The sequence below is a fragment of the Rhinoderma darwinii genome, chromosome 4, assembly GCF_050947455.1.
Source record: "Rhinoderma darwinii isolate aRhiDar2 chromosome 4, aRhiDar2.hap1, whole genome shotgun sequence".
NCBI lineage: Eukaryota > Metazoa > Chordata > Amphibia > Anura > Rhinodermatidae > Rhinoderma > Rhinoderma darwinii.
Window position 1 is genome coordinate 343,377,563 of NC_134690.1, and position 22,148 is coordinate 343,399,710.

Genomic DNA, 22,148 nt, shown 5'->3' on the forward strand with positions numbered 1-22,148 from the left:
CTATCGCAGCCCTTCTCTTAAAAGAGAGAGGCCCCGCATAACCATTCCCCGACCCTCCAAGCCATAGGCCTAGAGGATCGAGGATCGATGATCCCCCCTCGCCGAAGCTTAGGGAGACCCAAACACACTACTAGGCTTCTACCTGGGCTGCCACCCCAGTGTCCACCTAGGAGCCTGCATCAAAGTTGCACCTCCCCTCCGAAGAAGGGAGGCCGGGTTGCAGGGGAAAAAGGAACTAGATGGCCACACATTTTCCCCCTAGACCTCAGGAGGGTCCCAAAAGGGCACCGCATCCCAAAATCCTTGTGACAAAACGTGACAAACACACAGTGAAAAACAAAATTAAATAAGTGGATGTGCGCTGTGATACAGCCTGGACATCCGCCAGGTATAAAAAAATTCCTCATCTCCCAGCCAGAAGGCCGGGAGAATAAAGGTGTGTGCTCATATAGTGTGAAAGAGAGTGCGTGCAAGTGTGCCTTCACGTGGGATCCCACCCCCAGTGAGTTAGGGCACCCCAGGGTCACCAGCCCTGGGGCACATAGCAACTCGGGCTTTCAAACTACCCGACCTCCTTACCTCGATCCGGCGGTCGCCTGGTCACCTACAAATGGTACCTTTAAACCAAATGCGTACACCAGAGTGATGACCGTTGTGGTTCCCTGCCCTCACCTTGGCGTTCTGTCATCCCCCTACGATGGCCCATCAACCACCGGCAGTGATGATTACTAACCTCAGCTTGAGCAGGTACTACACTTGATCTTAGCCAAAAGGCCGAGAAGCGACTATTCCTACCTTTCATATCATTTGAACTTGGCTGTAACAGTGAAAATGTATTTCCCCTGGCAGCCTCTATACCAGTGTTTCTCAAACCTATGACTCACCAGCTGTTGCAAAAATTCAAATCCCAGCATGCTCTGACACTGGGAGATGTAAGTTTGCTACAGTTGAAGAGCCACAGGTTGGAGACTACTGCTCTATACCAAAGCTGCATCTTTCTGGGGACTTAGGTCAAAGAATGAATCAGTAAAATTTAAACCAAAAATTACAGTTTAACTTTCAATGTTTCAACTTACCAAGAACGTATCCTGACAACCAAGAGCCTTTGCTAACTAAGCCCTGAATAAAACGAAATGTAACAAGCCATGGATATGTTGGCGCAAATGCCACAAGGATACCAAACACAGCACTAGTGAAGAGTGACGTTAATAGGCATGGTTTACGACCAAATCTACAAACAAAAACATTTTTTTAGATATAAATGAGGCTTTCTTATAGTAAAAATGCAACCAATAACTCAACTTTTATTTAACCTTTTTATACCAAGGTACTATAACTCAAGCTTAATAATGTTGTTTTTCCTAATGTGTTTATCAAAGTATGTTTAGAAAATAATATAATTTTACTTAAAAAACAAACTACAATGGAATAAAATATATTAAAGTGTGTTAAACAGTTATATAATTAGTACAGTTGAAAAAGAAAGATGTCCCTGAAGTTTAAAGGGGTTTTCCGATCTTTAAAAACTGTGTACAGATGGTTTATTGCTTGTAAGATTAGTCACTTACTACTGTGCTGTCTGTAGCTAAAATGTCTCTGTAAGCCATTCTCATGTGTGTTCACATGACCATGCTCTTGGTGTTTATCTCCATGCTTGTGTCCCATTCAGTACACTGAACATGTGGTTATCTTCCCTTCCCCTCTCCCTATACTACCGGAGGTCACACACAAGGCTGGCGTCAGAACACGGGTAAGTGCCGGGGCCCACTATCCTTCGGGGGACCCACTCGGCCACCTGGTGTTGACGCTGCCATCATGGCTCCTCCAGGAGTGGAATCCCCGGCCAGAGCGCTGCTGACACTCTTGCCGGGGATTCTGCTTCTAGAGGAAGCCCCTATCTAGGAGGTGGCATAACTCCCGCTGTAGCAGCCTCTACGGGCCCATGCCACCCGCCGTCACAGGCTCCCCCTTGTCCAGTGGCTCCAAAAGCAACCACTATGGCTGCTACAGCAGTGGTGACGCCACATTCAATACAATCTTCATCCTTAGGACACAGATACTATTGAACGCTATGGCAGAGCAGGGAGGTAGCTCCCCACTCTGCCATTCACTAGGCTACAGAGTCCCAGGCAGAGCGCTAGTAGTGCTCTTCCCGGGACTCCGGCTCTAGGGATGCCCCTGACATCACTGTCCATATATGGACAGTGATGCCAGGAAGAGAGGGGTCCCAGGAAGAGCGCTAGAAGCGGCTCTTCTCCGGGACTCCGTCTTTGGGGAAGCCCCTGACATTACTGTCCATATATGGACAGTGATGTCAGGAGGAGAGAAGGAGTCCCAAGCAGAGTGCTAGTAGCGTTCTGCCCGTGACTTTGGCTCTGAGAGCCTGAAGCGGAATCCCCGGCCACAGCGTCAGCAATGCTCTGGTTGAGGATTCCACTCATAGAGGGAGCCCCAAAGACGCTACCTACAGGGAGGGAGGATGTGTGTCTCTACCAGGGTGGGGGGGGCTGTGTGGCACTACCATGGTGGGGAGATGTGTGGCACTACCTGGGAGGGGGCTGTGTGGCACTACCTGGGAAGGGGCCTTGTGGCACTACCTGGGAGGTGGAGCTGTGTGGCACTACCTGGGAGGTGGAGCTGTGTGGCACTACCAGGGAGGGGGCTGTGTGGCACTACCTGGGAAGAGGGCTGTGTGGCACTACCTGGGAAGGGGGCTGTGTGGCACTACGTGAGAGGGGGGCTGTGTGGCACTACCTGGGAAGGGGGGCTATGTGGCAATTTACTGCTGCCGTGAGTTCCCCTGCAAAGGTGCCCACTAAGTCTGTGTCGCCAAAGGGCCCACATAAACTTGGAGCCGGCCTTGGTTACACATCACATGCCTCTTATCTCCAGTGCTCCATGCTCGTCCCCTTTCCTCCCTGTCTCTGGAGGGATTATGTTTCACATGATGGGCAGCAGATAATGTAGTCAGTAAGCAACATAATAGCAGGGCAGACAAGTAGTAATTGCGGCACTACCTATCACCTTGTAATATAGGTTAATACAGGCAGCTGTAAATAGAGACAATGTGTTAGGGATCTGCCAGGTACTACGTCTAGGTATACTCCTGGGATTAATCAATCCACACCTGAGGCCAGACCTGTTCGACTGACACCATCTCCCACCAACCAGGGTGGCAGGCTCAGGAGTGGGAGAGCCTATCGCGGCCTGGTCAGTCGGAGTTAGCTCCGCCCCCTGTCCTTTATTACCTGCCGTGTTCTCCTCCTCAGTGCTTGTAATTCTTCTGGATTCCTGGCCCCACTGCTGCTTGCTCCAGCCTGCTTCTGCCGTGCTCCTGCCTTGCTGCAGTTCCGCTTAACCTGCTTTGCTTTGCCTCTGGCTTGCTTCCTACTCCGTGCTCACTTGGGTATACTCCACTTCATCCTGGTCCTACTACTCATTCACCGCTCCGTTTCCTCGCGGCGTTCCGTGGGCTACTGCCCCTTCCCTTGCGTGTTCCCTGTTTGTTCTCCCGTGCACTTAGACAGCGTAGGGACCGCCGCCCAGTTGTACCCCGTCACCTAGCGCGGGTCGTTGCAAGTAGGCAGGGACAGGGCGGTAAGTAGATTAGGGCTCACTTTCCCTTCACCTCCTTCCTGCCATTACACAATGTCTGAGAGAAGGAAGATGAATCATAGGAATGTAATCCTTCACATTGGTAATCCCGCCCACAGCGAGCCCTAGTAAAATGAAAACAACAGTACTGCACAGAGCTGGGCAACCAAATGAAAAATAACTACTTCTGAGCTATGGTGGAATCACCTAGTGAGCATTCATATACATGTAGGTACTTCTTTCTGTGTTTTTCACAAGTTCAGAAAACCCCTTTAACCAGGAGAAGGGAAAGAATGTGAATAAAGGAAAGGGCTTAGGGTAAATTGTAGGACTTTGTTTCCTCTGAACATATAATAAAAAGTACAGTACCTGTCTGCAATGTATCCAATAAATATTGAGCCAAGAAAGAATCCAAGGTTCACAAATGACTGAAACAGATCCAGCTTCCAAGCGTCTTCACATACAAGGTTAAACTTAAAGAAAAGTAGTGCTCAGTGTTATTTGAAGTAGAATTCCCATTGTGTGTGCAAATTTATACAAAGTACTCAGTACTTAAATAATAATGAATTGTCCCTTAATGCTTACATCATTGAGAAAAGCATTTAACTCTGTTCATTATAGATTTAGCTTAGGGCTAAACTGGAGGGAAGGAGTCTAAGAATAATAATCAGAGGTACTTAGCAATAGCATGAGCACCAAACAACTGACGTGCACCTGGCCCTTTAAATAGTACCATGCTGCTATAGAGAGCTTAGTCGCAGCAGAGAAGAATTTCAGTTGACTGACCCATTTTTTGTTTAGGTTACATCTAAAGTCTGAATCATATACCACATGATTATGCTTAGCAAAAAATAACTCACATGATCTGATATCCATATTTATTCCCTATAGATAATGAAGGCTAAATTTGAAGAAAATAAGGATATGACAAAAGTAAAGACAGCTTTGGTTTACATAAGATAAAAACCTATACAGAAGAACACGACCATGGGATGTTCATCGTGGGATGTTTTGTATAATATACAAAAAATCTTTATTTGATCATACATGATAAAATATACATAAATGAGTTAAAACCATCAAGACCTTCACAAAAAAAGGAGAAAGAAACAGAAGGTGGATGACCTGGATGTACAGACTGTGTCAAGGCCCCTTACATCCGATGCATATATAAATGTATGTATGAAAAAAGTATATTAAAACTGGGGAAAGGAACGGGAGCAAGCTAAGGGTCATGGTCAGTAGATATTTGAGTACTATACAAGTGTACCTATAAAGAACAATTAAACCACATGGGTTTCTTTCTCCTTTTTTGTTAAGGTCTTGTTGGTTTTGACTCATTTATGTATATTTTATAATGTACGATCAAAAAAAGATTTTGTTGTATATTTATAAACATGCCATGGTCATGTTCTTCTGTATAAGTTTTGATTTAAGTATTTTGCACGGACCGATTATTGATATGGAATTTTTGTTCGGTTTTCTTGACATAAGATAACCATACATTAGGGATTCAAGATTAAAAACCCAAAAAATGGCCATACTCACAAATTGGGCAGGTATAATCCCAACAGGACGCAGCCAGGTCTTCAATGCTGGGAGAGCATGGTGTGTTGCGGTCTGGCATAGCAAGGAGGGCAGCCCGCTCTATGTATTATCATGGCGTTACAAATAGGCTGCTACCAGGCTATATAGGCTGTGCCTCATGATTTACGCATTAGCCCTCCATGTTTTACACACTGCACCCACACTTCATGCATCACTCACGTTCCTGACCCTTTCAGTACTGCCCCCTATATTTTACACGTTATTCACCACTCACTATACTCAGTACTGCCCCCTATATTTCACACATATTATTACTACTTGCACATTATACACTATTCATTTACTTTTTACTACATATCCCATGCACCACACGCCACTCCCCTCAAGGCTAGTGGGAGCGGCTATTATTATTTAACACACCTGAGCACTTTCCTTCAGCAGCATTTTTGACCTGGCTGCGTCCTGTTGGGATTATACCTGCCCAATTAGTGAGTATGGCCATTTTTTGTGTTTTTAATCTTATTATATGTCCCACTTTTTTTCTGTGATTAGGGATTCAAGACAGCCAATTTCTAAAAAAAATTGTCGTTCATGATTGGTTAGTAAAGTTTGGAATTCTGGATGACCACGCCATAAGTTATGCCTTACAGGGATTATACAGTGTAGGGAGGCACTATAGTGGCATTATATAGGGGCATTATACTGTGTGAGGAAGCTATAGGGGCATTATATGTGTGGGGAGAGCTATAGGGGCATTATACTGTGTGGGGGCACTAAGGGGTCATTATACTGTGTAGGGACAGCTATGGGGGCATTATACTGTGTAAGGGAGGCACTATAGAGGCATTTTACTGTGTGGGCACAGCTATAGGAGCATTATGCTGTGTGTGGGCAGCTACAGGGGCATTATACTGTCTGGGACAGCTGTAGGGGCATTATACTGTGTGGGAGGCCCACTGGGTTGGAGCCCACTCAGAGGTGTTTCACCCCTGTTCTAAATCCCTAGCTATGCCTCTGTTGGCCACTAATGGATGGGTCGGGTCACATAACCCACCATCAGCAGCCATAGTCTGGCCTCAGCGACGCACAGCAGCAGAATACATTGAGCCCGCCCCATCACCCGCCTACACAATTGTCGCTGTTTTCGAAGTTACAGGGACTTATTTTTTTTAGAATGGAGCTAAGTACTGACCTCTAGCTACGAATAATGTTCTCATACGTCAGATGAAATTGGTACGGTAGTGGGGGTTCCCAAATAAAAGTCTCGGCCAAAAGTGGGTCCCGGCCTCAGAAAGTTTTGGAACCACCGATGGAGACAATTAGTTTTTTGGTGCCCTATATTTACCCACAGCTTTGTACTTCCTGTGCATAATTATTTTAGTTTGCCAGTAATCCAGCTTTACTGTGCTTAACCCACTGTTGCTCTCCTGTGTAGCGAACTCTGCATACAAATAACTACAGCTGATCTTATCTCACCGAACTCTGCATACGACTGACCATGGCTGATCTTCCGCTCCTGTGTACCAAACTCTGCATACATCTGATCACGTCTTATTCTTCTCTCCATTGTACTCCTTCACCTGCAGCCCAGCCATCATTTGAGGACTATCCTGGGGAATGCAACCTGGAAATCCTCTTGCAGCAAAGTCCATAGCCCTTTGCAGGCGTTCAGGATGAAGACCAGAGGATACACTTGAAGCAATCCTTGACGCACAGGCCTGGTTTTTCGGAGCAGGTTTCACAGTGGTAAATATAGTCCTTTCTAATTCCCCTTTAAAAAAAAACAAAAAACACCCTGCACCTTTTGTGTGTCATATTCTTTGCAGTTTGGGGCACTTCATTGGGGAAATGTTGCTCTGGAACAATACAGGGGTCCTCGCTTCCAGCAGATGTACTTGAGCCCTCCCCTTCCTGGTTTCCAAATACGAGTGCCTTGATAATGATCTTAAAAATTAAGGAATATCCCTGTCTGGCCTACACATTAGAATAGCATGTAAGCGTTATAGATTGCCATCTGTACAATGTGCACGGCCAGCTCTTTGTACCACACCATTGTTTTCTGCATGGCACTATACTGGTTCAGTACTTTTATTTATCAATTTTTACAAACATAACACGTTAATGCCAAAAGAATATGCAACCGTATATTACGTCGGCACGCAGGCCAGTATATGTGTACATCCTGAATGATAAGTGTACAGACAGAGTTATGCTTAAACAATAATTGGGACTCGCCCCATGCACTAAGGCCCACAGGAAAACATATCCTAAGAAGAGGTAAGAAAAAGGAAAGCAGAAAAGAGGAACAGAGGGGGGAAAGGAAGGGACGAGTACCGTTGTTATACGCCATGCAGTAAGTACAAATCAAGAGGCTACGATGTTCCTGAACTCCAATGATGATTGAAACCTGACCCAGTGATACCAAGTCTTAAGGAACTTGGCGTTGGTACCTCTCATAGAAGCCGTGAGATCCTCCATCCTCATGATCTCCTGTATCTTAGCAAACCACAAGCTGAGCGACGGCGCACAAGATTGTCTCCACAGCGCTGGAATGCAGGCCCTGGCAGCATTCACCAGATGGCGGACCACAGAGTGACGATATGGGAACAGCGGAACCTCACACAGATGGAGCAAGAAGAAGGCCGGTGTGCACGGGAGCGGGACTGGTTCAGTACTTGATCAGAGAGATCAACCCTGTCCATGTACTTGTTATAGCCCAGGAAGCAATCTGGCTTGTGGGTCAATCTAGTGGCACCTCGTACAGGAACAGGGGTTTTGCCAGTGGCGTAACTACCGTGGTAGCAGCCGTAGCGGCCACTACGGGGCCCGCGGCATTGAAGGGGTCGTGCCGCCAGCTGACGCGCCCTCCCCCATATGCCCGGTTGCGCCGCTAGCAGCCGCTATGGCAGCTACAGCGGTAGCGACGCTACTATGGGGCCCGCGCCGCCGAGCCTCTAACATGTATGGGCCGGGCGACACAGGCCCTCTCATGCCCGAGGGTGTCACTAGCACTCTTCCAGTAATTGTAGCTGCGTGTATAGCATACAGGTACAAATACATGCATCAGCGCTGGATAGCCAGGCACGTTCTGTGCCCGACCATTCAGCGTCTTCCAATGACACTGATTGGCCAATCCGCGCCTTTCAATTATGCTAGCGGCGCAATTATGTCAGTATGTGGGGCACTATCTACAGGGGCTTCTATGTACGGCACTATTTACAGAGGCTCTATGGGGGTCACTATCTACAGGTGGCACAGAGTGTGTGTGTGTGTGTGTGTGTGTGGTATGGTACTATTATAATCAGGGACACAGTGTATGGCGCTATTATAGTTAGAGGTGCAGGGTATGGCGCTTTATTATATTTAGAGCTGTTGAGAATTTTAACTTTGTTTATAGGTGTAGAAATGTTTTAAAAGTGAGAAGCTGAAGACATCTGAGCGGAAAACTGCAGAATGGGTCGTTGCCGGGAGAAATCCATCATGGAGGTCTGGACCGGAGGGAGAAGAAAAGAACTAGAATCTGAGACATCACCGGTGAGTCACTTAATATAAATGTTTATTCTGCCTCTAATCAGTACTGTAGTCACTGTATGATCTGCAGCGAGATGATGGGTGGTATGATTTTTTTTTTTTTGTGAAACAGCATCGCCAAGCATATCCTTACTATTGTTCGGGCCATGCTGGGAGCTGTTTTACGCCGTACAAACCTATACGGCAGGGGTTGCACTAAATTGAGCTGTATTTGTTCTGGTGTTGTATATATGTACTGAGCTTGGTTCTGGGGCTGTATATATGTACTGATCTTGGTTCTGATGCTGTATTTAAGTACTGAGCTTTGTTCTGGTGCTGTATATATGTAAGAGCTTGATTGTGGTGCTGTATATACATACTGAGCTTGGTTCTGGTGTTGTATTTATGTACTGAGCTTGGTTCTGGGGCTGTATTTATGTACTGAGCTTTGTTCTAGTGCTGAATTTATGTACTGAGCTTGGTTCCGGTGCTGAATATATGTACTGAGCTTTGTTCTGGTGCTGTAATTATATAGGATATATTTATAATAACAAAATTGCAGGGCATATGGAATTGTTCTCAATTCATTGTATATTTCATGGGAACCTGACTGGTAGTTTTAACCCCTTGAACCGCCACAATGCGGTAGTACATGACCTGACAATATTTCCAAATGTTTTTTTCAGATGCAGCAAAATATTTAAAATGCACTTTTAAAACAGCGCACACTATATGCTAATTACTCATTAGCCCCTTAAGGACACAACCTTGTTTTGGCCTTAAGGCTCAGAGCCCATTTTTTAAAATCTGACATATTTCAGTTTATGTGGTAATAGCTTTGGAATACTTAAACCTCTCCAAGTGATTCTGAGACTGTTTTCTCATGAGACATTGGGCTTTATCTTAGTGGTAAAATTTGGTCGATATATTCAGTGTTTATTTGTGAAAAATTGCAGAATTTAGAGAAAATGTTGAAAAAAATTAATTTTTCTGAATTTAAATGCATCTGCTCGTAAAACAGATGTTTATACCACCCAAAATAGTTACTAGTTCACATTTTCCATATATCTACTTTAGATTGGCATAATTTTTTGAACATTTTTATTTTTCTTAGACGTTACAAGGCTTAGAACATAAACAGCAATTTCTCATATTTTTAAGAAAATGTCAAAAGCCTTTTTTTTAAGGTACCTGTACAGTTTTGAAGTAGCTTGAAGAGGTCTATGTATTAGAACCCCCCATAAAACACCCCATTTTAATCATCAAAGTATTCAAAACAGCATTTAGGAAGTTTTTTTTTAACCCATTAGGCATTTCACAGGAATTAAAGCAAAGTAGTCAAAGAGGTGAAATTTGCAAATTTCATTTTTCTTGCTGAATTAGAATTTTATTTAGAAAAAATTTGTAACACAGAAGGTTTTACCAGAGAAACACTGCTAAATATGTGTTGTCCAGATTCTGCAGTTTTTAGAAATGTCCCACATGTGGCTTTAGTGTGCTCGTGGACTAAAACACAAGCCCCAGAAGCAAAGAAGCACCTAGTGCATTTTGGGGCCCCTTTTTTTTTTTTATTAGAATATATTTTAGGCAGCATGGCAGGTTTGAAGAGGTGTTAAGGTGCCAAACAGTAGGAATCCCCCAAAAGTGACCACATTTTGCAAACTACAACCCTCAAGGAATTCATTTATGGGTGTTGCGACCATTTAGACCCCACAGTTTTTTCACAGAATTTATTTGAATTGGGCTGTGGAATTAAAAAAAAAATTTTCCAATAAGATGTCGTTTGGGCTCAAAATTTCTTATTTTCACAAGAAATAAAATACCCAATTTTGTTGCCCAATTTGTCCTGAGTGCGGCAATACCCCATTTGTGGTGATAAACTGCCGTTTGGGCCCATGGGAGGGCTCAGAAGTAAAGGACCACCATTTGGCCTCCTGGAGATTCTCTGGTGCGAAGTCATGTATACAGTTGAAACCCCCGAGAAGTGACCCCGTTTTAAAAACTACACCCCTTAAGGTATTCATGTAGAGGTTTAGTGAGCATTTTAACTGGAGACATACACCCCATAAACTGTAATGTAGGTTCTCACGGGTACGGCAATACCCTCAATGTGGCTGTTATCAGCTGCCTGGGCACACAGCAGGGCTCAGAAGGGAAATATGAGGGGGATAAGCTGTGCAGAGTGCATCAGGGTAAGTAAAACTGGGGTAGATTAAAAATCAAGGGATGTATGATAAATTTTAAAACACTCTTTCATACAGAGCCCTGGTTTTTCGGGACACGTGTCACATTGATATATTGTGTCCTTCCTTATCCACCTCTTATAGCAGACTTTGCACCTCTTTTGACTTTTTCCCTTCTTGCCAGTTTGGGGAACTTCTCCTGGAAAGTGTTGCCATGGTACGATACGTGTGGCTTCGCTTGCCCCCCTTCTTGGTCTCTAAACATTAGGTTCTTAATAACCACCTCTTGAAATTCCAGGAAAGTTCCCCTCTGGCCTGCACATCGACGTAGCACGTACGCTGTGTACAATGCCATCTGTATGAGGTGCCCGGCCAGCTTCTTATACCACACCCTCGATTTCCGCATGGCGCTGTAGGGCTTCAGGACTTGATCTGACAAGTCCACCCCTCCCATGTACCTATTGTAGTCCAGGATGCCGTCTGGTTTGGAGGTCTCTGTACTGGTACCTCGTACAGGTACATGGGTACTGGTGTGGCCATGTATTGTTGTCAATACAAGGACATCTCTCTTGTCCTTGTACTTGACACACAATATATTGCTGCTATATTGTGCACTGCTCCCACCCCTTCTGAGTGTTTGCCCAAGCAGAGTCTTAGGGAGGCCTCTCAGGTTTCTTCTAGCAGTGCCGCATGCCGCAGTACTTCTGGAAGCGAGGCACTTGAAGAGTGGGACACTGGTATAAAAGTTATCCAGGTAGAGGTGGTAACCCTGGTCCAGCAGTTGGTGCACCAAATCCCACACAATTTTTGCGATAATTCCCAGTAAGGGGGGGGGGGGGGGGGATTATTCTGGGGGCTGAATACTGCTATCCTTCTCTTCATATATTCTAAATTTGTACGTATACCCTGATGCACTCTCGCACAGCTTATACATTTTCACGCCATACATTGCCCTCTTACTCGGCAGGTACTGGCGGAATTGAAGCCTCCCTTTAAAATGTACCTGGGACTCATCAACAGAAATACACTTCTTGGGGGTGTATGCTTGGGCAAACCGGGCACTGAAATGGTCTAATGGGGGTCTCAGTTTATACAAACGGTCAAAACTGGGGTCATTTAGGGGTGGGCACTGCTCATTATCAGCATAATGTAAGAAGCTAAGTATTGCCTCATAACGCATCCTGGACATGGCCATGCGGTACATCGGGGTGTGGTATAACATGTCTGTACTCCAGTAGGTCCTAATGGATGGCTTTTTCAGAAGCCCCATGTTCAAGTGCAGTCCCTAAAACTTGCCCAACTCTGCTGTATCTACAGGAGTCCACCTGTGGGATTGGGCATAAAATTATGTGGGGTTCTTTGTTATATACTGTTGGGCATATAAATTTGTCTGGGACACCATGAGCTCTATAAATTCATCCGTGAAAAGGAACTAGAAAAAGTCCATCTCACTGAACCCTGCCGTATAAAATTTTATCCCTGGGCTGCCCGTGTACTCAGGGATTTGGGGCTCGTAATTGTCTCGTTTGGTGGTCCAAATGGGGTCACTTAGCTCGGAGGTTTTAACTGTTGCGGGGTCACTTCTCTCAGGGGTTTCAACTGTGGTGGAGGTTCTGGGGCATCTCCTAGGGGGTCCCTCCTCTTCATCACTGGATGAGGAGGTTGATAAATAAAAGAGAGTCTCGCCATCTGACGAGTCCGTGTCAGAGGCAAGAAACGCATAGGCCTCTTCCAGAGAAAATGACCTTTGGGACATATTTTATTATTTATGTGTCACACATGTAAATTGTGTGCTTAGACACGTGTATCGTGTATACAGCAAAATGTGTTCTCTTGCACAGGCAGAGCGTGTGTGCTTGACAAGAACAAAATAAAAGTATACTTTTATTAGTACAAGTAGATGCAATAGACTACCTAAAACATATTTTTTTGTTTTTATAGAACGATTCCCTGATGCTAACAAACCCTAAGGGTATGTTCACACGCTTAACCAAAAACGTCTGAAAATACGGAGCTGTTTTCAGAGAAAACAGCCTCTGATTTTCAGGCGTTTTTGAAGCTGGAAATGAAGCTTCTTTTGGCTATGTTCATACGGAGTATTTTGCAGGAGGAATATCTGCCTCAAAATTCAGTTTGGAAGTTTGAGGCAGATATTCCTCTCCCTGCACGCCGATTTTCGCTGAGTTTTCCGCGGCGTTTTTCACCCGCGGCCATTGAGCGCCGCGGGCATAAAACACCGCGAAATACGCTTTCTCTGCCTCCCATTGAAGTCAATGGGAGGTCAGAGGCGGAAGCGCCCGAAGATAGGGCATGTCGCTTCTTTTTCCCGCGAGGCAGTTTTACTGCTCGCGGGAAAAAGACGCCGACGCCTCCCATTGAAATCAATGGGAGGCATTTTCGGGCCGTTTTTGCCGAGTTTTGCGATGCGGTTTCCGCGTCAAAAAACTCGGCAAAATACTCCGTGTGAACCCAGCCTTTAAGGCTATGTTCACACGGAATTTTTTGCAGGCGGAATTTCTGCCTCAAAATTCAGTTTGGAAGTTTGAGGCAGATTTTCCTCTCCCTGCACGCCGATTTTCGCTGCGTGTTTTGCCCCAGGCCATTGAGTGCCGCGGGCATAAACCACTGCAAAATACGCTTTCTCTGCCTCCCATTGACGTAACCGCGCGAAGATGGGGCATGTCCCTTCTTTCTCCCGCGAGATGGTTTTACCGCTCGCGGGAAAAAGACGCCTCCGCGTCCCATTGAAATCAATGGGAGGCATTTTCGGACTGTTTTTTGATGAGTTTTGCGGCGCGGTTTCCGCGTCAAAAAACTTTAAATAAAACTCAGTGTGAACATAGCCTTAATTTGGAGCTTCTTTTGAGGCTTCTTTTCAGGTGTTTTTTGAGGCGTTTTTCATAGTATTCAATGGAAAATCAGCTCCAAATAAAGCCTCAAGAAGTGACAGGCTGGATTCACACGACCATGTTCGGTCCGTAAAGGACAGAACGTATTTCGGCTGTAAGTCCCGGACCGAACACACTGCAGGGAGCCGGGCTAATACCATCATAGTTATGTACGACGCTTGGAGACCCTGCCTCTCCGTGAAACTACTGTCACGTACTTAAAACATGATTACAGTACGGGACAGTAGTTACACGGAGAGGCAGGGACTCCTAGCATCTTACATAACTATTATGCTAGGAGCCCGGCTCCCTGCAGTGTGTTCGGTCTGGGACTTGTGGCCGAAATACGTTCTGTCCTTTACGGATTTTTTTACGCTCCGTTTTTTAAGACAGAGGCGTAAAAAGACGCCCCATATGAACTAAATGCTGTTTTTCCCATTGATTTCAATGGGCAGATGTTTGTAGGAGTTCAGCTTCCGTTTTTTTCAGGCGTTTTTAGAGACGTAAACGCCCCAAAATACGCCTGAAGACACTGCGTGTGAACATACCCAGTTATACTAGCTGAGATGCTGCAGATAACTTAGTATCTAAACTTTTGTTTATATATATATTTTTTGTTTTTGGTTTTATAGAACGAGTGGACTTCCCTGACACTAAACCTCACTAGGTCAAGGGTTCCTAACACTAAACCTAACTAGATTTTATGTGAACTTCCCTGACACTCAACCTAACTACAGCGACGATTCCCTGACACTAAACCTAACTAGATTATTCCGAGCTTTCCTGACGCTAACAACTGATTTAATATGAGCTTCCCTAAGGCCTTGTGCACACTTACGTCACCGTTTTCACGGCCGCTTTTGACTGGTCCGTGAACCCGTTTTAGCGGCCGTGTGGTTTCCGTGTTTCCGTGCACCGAGAATGGTACTGTCCAGAGTGCTGAAAGAGTTAATGGGCTGCACTGATCGGCGGTAACTCTTTTAGCACCCTGGACAGTACCATGCTCGGCGCGCGGAAAATACATTTTTAATGTAATAAAAAATAAAAAAAATACGTTCATACTTACATTCCTCCTGTCCGGCCTCCAGCGATGACGTTCAATCCATGTCGCCGCTGCAGCCAATCACAGGCTGCCGCGGCCTCGGCAGCCAATCACAGGCTGCCGCGGCCTCGGCAGCCAATCATAGGCTGCTGCGTCACAAAAGAAGGTCGGACTGGAGGAAGAAGAGGGACTCGTCACCAAGACAACGACCGGGTACGTATGAAATGCTTTTTATTTTATTTTTAATCAGCAGCCTCTTTTCTCTATCAGTTATTGATAGAGACAAGTGGCTGCCGATTAGTGTAATATTTTTCTAATGTTTTTCTGCCCGCCCGGCGGTTGCTAGGCAATGGCTCCGTCACACACGGACGGCACACGGATGCCTTCCGTGTGCCTTCAGTTTTTTTGACGGCCCCATTGACTTGCATAGGCCTCACGGTCACGGAAACCCGGACCAAAGTAGGACATGCTCTACTTTGGATCGGAAAGGAGCAACGGACCGTCAAAAAAACTAAAGTGTGCATAGCCCCATTGAAATGAATGGGTTCAGGGTGCTATCAGTGACAAAAACGGATAGCACCCTGAAGGAAAAAACTGAAGAGTGCATGAGGCCTAATGCTAAACCTAACTATGGTGACGGATTCCTGACGCTAAACCTAACGAACTGTGACTGATTCCTGATGCTAAATTCCCTGACGCTATACCTAACTTCGCTTTTTGACTGTTCCTTGACAATAACTAACCCTTAGGCTATGTTCACACGGAGTATTTTGGGGGAGGAATATCTGCCTCAAAGCTCCAAACGGAATTTTGAGGCAGATATTCCTCCCCCAAAATACTCCGTGTGAATAGCAATGATCGCGCCGTTTTTCGCCCGCGGCCATTGAGCGCCGCGGGCAGAAAACACGCTTTCTCCTGCCTCCCATTGAAGTCAATGGGAGGTCGGAGGCGGAAGCGCCCGAAGATAGGGCATGTCGCTTCTTTTTCCCGCGAGGCAGTTTTACTGCTCGCGGGAAAAAGACGCCGACGCCTCCCATTGAAATCAATGGGAGGCGTTCTCGGGCCGTTTCTGCCGAGTTTTGCGACGCGGTTTCCGCGTCAAAAAACTCGGCAAAAGACCCCGTGTGAACATAGCCTTATACTAAACTATCTGCTGACTTTCTAAACTGACTTTTTTTTTGTTTTTACTATATTTTCTAAAGAAAAAAAAAGAAAAAATAATAAATCCCCAGGGACCAAAATGTGGCCCTGAAGACTCAAAAGTGATAGAGATCACTGACCAAAAACATGGATGACAAGGGGAACACAAGGACAGGAGTGGGAAGTGGAAGTAGATAGGTGGGAAAAGTTTTGTAAACTACTGCTGCACTTTTTTTTTCTAAACTAAACTGCACTGCCTCACGCCACAACCTCTATCAACGACTCTCAAACTCCAACAGAGAGCGGGTGCGGCAGGATCTGAGGTCAGAGCAAGAAATTACATATGCGATCGCTGCTATTGGTCTGTCGTTACTAACTAACCAATAGCAGCGATCGCAGAGACGGGACCACTATGATTGGTCTCCGCAAACTGAGCTGTGATAGCCTGCTGTCGGAAACAGCAGGCATCATAGCTCGATGAAATGCCGGGGGAAATGGCATTTTCCCCAGGACGTACTATTCCGGCGCTGAGCGCAAACGATGCACTTAGCGCAACGGAATAGTACATCGCTGAGCACGAACGGGTTATACACTGTTTCACCGCCAGATGTACTGCATGTACAGTGAGGGGCATGAGGTGCAAGTTGCGTTCTAACTAATCCCTGCCTGTTTATTTGTAATGAAAATGAAAAATGCATGTTTCTGAGTCTAACAGTATAGAGATGTGCCTTTGAGTCTGGATATAGTTTTGAACCTCTTGGCAATGGGCCTGTGTGTTGTCACATGTCCACCCGATGCCACATGTCTATTTGGAGTCTGACATTCAGGGCAGGCAGTGATTCTATCTGGATTATTTTCAGGTTTTTTTTTATATATATATTTGTAAGGCATCACAGGGGGGAAGAGTATGATAAGGGTATGTTCACACGCAATGAGCAAAAACGTCTGAAAATACGGAGCTGTTTTCACAGCTCCTGATTTTCAGACTTTTTTTTAACAACTCACGTTTTTTACGGCCGTTTTTCGAGCTGTTTTTCAATGGAGTCAATGAAAAACGCCTCCAAAAACGTCCCAAGAAGTGTCCTGCACTTCTTTTGACGAGCCATCATTTTACGCGCCGTGTAAAATAAAGTCTCGTGGGAACAGTACATCATAATTCCCATTGAAAGCAATGGCCAGAGGTTTGTAGGCGTATTAGGGGCGTTTTTTCAGGTGTAACTCGAGGCGTAAAACACCCGAATTACGTCTGAAACCACTGTGTGTGAACATACCCTAAGAAGTACATTGTACCCACAGTAAAGTATGGCGATTGTAAAGTGCTTACATGGGAATGTTTAAGGTGTAGGGGTATTCTACTTCATCAGTGGCATCTTAAATTCCCAGATGTACTGCAAAATCTTGAAAGAGAGAAATGTCACCCTTTCAACACACCCTGGGTCACGAAGCACTTTTTCAACATGCCAATGACCCCAAACTTTCTTGAAAAGCCAATGCTGCGTAGTGAGGACCTCAGGGCCGGCCTTAGGATAGATGGAGCCCTGTGCGAAACTTTTTTGCAGCGCCCCATCCCATCATAAAAAAAATGCCCCATAAAAAAGTATAATGCCTCCACACTGTATAATGCCCTTTTTAGTGCCCCCACACAGTATAATGCTCTTTATAATGCCCACACACAGTATAATATCCCCTTTAGTGCCCCCCCCACATAGTATAATGCCCCCATAACGGCACCATACAGTATAGTAATAATGTTTAATATATTATAACTCCTTTAAGGACACAGTATAACGCCCCCTAAGTGCCACACACAGTATATTGCCCCATGTAGTGCCCCTACACAGTATAATGTTCCTTTAGTGGCCCTCACAGTATAATGCTCCCCTTTAGTGCCCACACGCATTATAATGTCCCCCAATTGCCCCCACACAGTATAATACCCCCTTTAGTGCCCACTCACAGTATAATGTCCCCCAAGTGACCCCACACAGTATAATGCCACTTTTAGTGCCCACCCACAGTATAATGTCACCTTTAGTGCCCCCACACAGTATAATGACCCTTTTTGTGCCCACACGCAGTATGTCCCCTTTAGTTGCCCCACAGTATAATGCCCCATTGATTGACTACACACATTATAATGTCCCTCAAGTGCCCCACACAGTATAATGCCACATTTAGTACACACACACACACACACACACACACACACACACACACACACACACACACACATTATAATGTCCACCAAGTGCCCCCACACATTATAATGCCCCCTTCAGTGCCCACACACATTATAATGTTCCCCAAGTGCCCCCACATATTATAATGCCCCCTTTAATGCCCACACAGTATAATGCCCCCTTTAGTATCCCTATAAAATATAATACCCACTTATGCCATCCGACACACAATATAATGTCGGCCACCTTATGCCTCCATTGTGACAGTATATAATTATGCCCTGACCACCCCACACGGTATACAGCCCCCTTATGCCCCCCCCCCCACTGTGCCAATGTTAATATATATATATCAATAAATAATGGCTGCTTTATGCCTTGCAGGCAGTCTACAGACCCGACAAACGAGCGATACTCACCGCTCGTCCGGGTCCTTCTCCGTACTGGCCCTGGTTCTGCACTGTGACACAATTGTCACGTGACACGGCATGTGTCAGTGCATCACTGGGCACTGGCGTCATAATAGAGAAGGAGCGACCGGGCGGAAAGGCAGGTGCTGAGTCGCCCAGGCGCTTCTAAAATACAAGCGGGCAAAGGGAGCCAGCGTAGTGCCCCATTCCATCTGCAGGAGTGATGCGCCCTGTGCTATGGCACAGGTTGCATACTCCAAAGGCCGGCCCTGGAGGACCTGTCATGATTTATTCTTTTTTGGCCCTCCTGTTGCTCCGCTATAGCACTACTCCACATGGCGGCGGCTAATATGGTAATTTTGAGTAAAGGTACAGAGAGGAGACGACCTCCTCTCAGTAGACATTGCCTCCTGCATCACTGTGATGCTGTCCAACGAGAGTGGGTCTTCTGCATTACTGTGAGGCTGTCCGCTCTGATAAACAAAAAGTTTAGGTTTTTTTCCTCATGGTTCAAGGGCCAGCTGATTGATGAATGTGAAATGGAGGCACAAACCTCAATGTCTTTCGCTAAGCGTATAGAAAAATCTATCTGTGGAAGACCAATATAGCTATTCCGCTATTGTGGTTTCTTCTTCGGACGCCTCACTTAACGATTCAGACATTTTCCTATTTAGAAAGGAATATTTGACTAAACTTTCTAATGTTTAAACTTCCTAGTGTTTCATTTATGATTTTTTTAGTATGAGTAATGCATAAAAAATAATTTCCATTGTTTCTTTAATTTTTTTTTACAGCTGTTACCGTTAAAATTAATAGAGGTCATAACTTTACTGTGTGGGGCTATATAACAAGTACATATTTTTTATGCTTTTGTGACTGATTAAAATGTGTTTATTTGAAAAAAAGTGTTTGTTTTTTTTTGTAGATAATTATTTTATTTGCATGTAAGGTATGCCCAGGTGCTATTACTAGACAACCAGGGTCAGAACAGTCACCAGGGTCAGCCCTAAAGGGTGTGCGACCGCACAAGGTGCATCCCTTTCTCCCTATGTCAGCAGAGCAGCTTGAACGACTGCTGCACTGCACATTAGCAGAGAATAGACGGTCAGAGATTAATGGGAAAGAGTCATCATTCTCTTATAGCCTGTTCAGCTATCCATACCTTTTTCTCCTGCACTGTCTTTCCTCTGTGGCGCTCTCTCCTGACCCCAAGGGGCAACAAATTAAGAGAAAGATTCCGGCCTCTGCATATTTTCACATGGCCTGATTTTGTTGCGATTTTGTGCTAATAGAGGCAAAAATGCTTTGGATTTGCTCAGAACCTCGCGGTTTCTGATTCAGTTCTACATAAATTGCGGCAAAACTGCATCGTTTTTGCCACACATTACATTATGATCACATGACTAAGGCACTGCACCATAGCACTGCAGAGGAGGGGTTGAGTTAGGGGTCTGCTCTGAGGTCAGAGTTAGTTTTGGGTCTGGGGTCTGGTTAATATATAAATCAGACCACTTTATAATAAAACTTCCTAACATGTAATAGTGTTATCGTGTGTAACAGTGTTATTGCACCTATTTCTTACCCCAACTCTTCCCTGGAAGGCCCGCTGCCCATGAACAATAAATGTAAACAATGGATAGCGGTGGTCTACTTATGTGGCTCGGTATCTGTGGTACTATTGTCCCAGCATGCTCTGATAGTTTGTCAGGTCGAAGGTGTATTTTTATAGCCACTGTGGCCTCCTAACTTTCACATGACATGGTAAAGGCTTAGGTGCGCTGCAGGCTAGCTCTATAAAAGCCAGTTTCATTGTTAACGTGAACAGCACGATGAGGAGTTTGTGTAGGTAGAAGGCATTATGATGGGCAGTTGAAATGAAGTCAAAGACATGTAGGCAGTAAACTCTACCGAGCCGAATCCGGTATAAGTCTTTATGATAGCCAGGAACGGAAGAAAAGCAAATTACTCCAAAATAAGAAGACATCACCTCTGATCTTTCATGAGAGGGGATTACCCTCACCTATACACAAGATGATGACTTCAAGATCCTGTATAGTCATAGTACAGTCATAATGCCATAGCCATACCACCCAACAAATACAAAGTGGGACAACTCGTGTCTCTAACCCTGCCCAATCCCTGTCCATACATATCTAATTCCCTTTGTGATCCACACGGTGATAGTGCCCTACTCTTGGTTCCAAATAGTAAAGCCCCATGCACATGACCGTAAATATCATCCGTAATTGCAGACCGCAATTACGGTCCCATTCACTTCTATTGTCCACGGACACCTTCCCGAAGTGTACCGCAAATGATAGGACATACCCTATCTTTTGGATTTTATGGGCCGCGCTCCCATACTTTGTATTGGAGCACAAGCAGAAAATGTGGGCGGCCGTCCGTGCCCACAATCGCGACCCGTGACTATGGGCACGGCTGTGCTCATGGGGCCTAATGCTGCTCCTTTGTGCCCCACACATTTTCATAGTGCTCTCTTTGTAGGACACACAGTAATAGTGTCCCCCCACAGTGATACCTCCTTAGTACCCCTGACAGTGATGTTGCCCCAAGTGCCTTCCACAGTTTCATGCCTCTTTAGTGGCCCCACACACACAGTATAATGCCCACCATAGTGCCCCCCACACAGTATCATGCATCTCACACAAAGTATAATGCATCCATATTGCCTCCTAAAAATAATAAAATGTTTGCCTAGTCCTCTTCCTAAAATGAATGGTCTGTGCTGTGTGTGTGTCTCGGCACAGACCGGTTCAATGATGTCACTGCATCACACCTGCCTGTGCCAAGCCGCTCGCGGCAGTTGTCAAACGAAGACTGCTGCAGCAGGGAGCTCGTAGCTCCCTTCTCCACCATTGTATTCAATTGTATCTGCGTCCCATAGACGTAGATACAGTTGAAACCGGGACATGCTGCACGCCTCCAGAGATATCGCCCAGAATGCGGGACTGTCTTGCTGGATCTGAGGCGGTTGGGAGGAATTCAGTAGCCATATCGAGAAGGTCAACACAATTAGTCTACTGACCTACAAGCACACTGTCATATATATGTAAATCCACATATAAAGATATCTATTACATCACTACAATAGCATAGACTGAATATATCACTATGAAAGGAATTACTAGAAAATATAGGTTTCAGAGTTATTATCCAATACTCTGAGGTAATTTACCATTCTGTTCAGCTTATTCTGGGTTATTTTAGTCTCTTTCACATGTAATAGATTCTGCGTGACAACCACTAATGGTTGGCATTAAAGTGCCCAAAAAGTTTGTCGATATCATCTAGCTCTCGATAGACCATGAATAACATATAAATCTACATTGTTATTTTACTCAGCTCCCAATCTCCTATTGCACTTCTGGCATGTGTATAAACAGGAAGATCAAGTTTAAGGCCTTATTCACACGAACGTATTTTATGTCCGTGATACGCGTATGAAAATCACGCGCGTCGCACGGACCTATGTTAGGCAATGGGGACGTTCAGACTGTCCGTGATTTTCACGCAGCATGTCCGCTGCATAAAACTCATGACCTGTCCTATACTTGGCCGTTTTTCGCGCATCACGCACCCATTGAAGTCAATGGGTCCGTGAAAATCGCACACGGCACAGGGAAGCACTTCCG

At 45.3% G+C, this 22,148-nt stretch overlaps 1 protein-coding gene across 1 annotated transcript in view; it reads right to left on the reverse strand.

Annotated features, from left to right (window-relative positions):
* Positions 1-22,148, reverse strand: part of SLC22A2 (solute carrier family 22 member 2) — a 118,120-nt gene that overhangs the window by 94,893 nt on the left and 1,079 nt on the right. Inside the window, exons 2-3 of the mRNA XM_075864461.1 lie at positions 3,964-4,067; positions 1,077-1,231 (exon numbers count right to left, since the gene is read on the reverse strand). Coding sequence (XP_075720576.1) covers positions 1,077-1,231; positions 3,964-4,067 — 259 coding nt within the window. The remainder of the gene's footprint in view (positions 1-1,076; positions 1,232-3,963; positions 4,068-22,148) is intronic.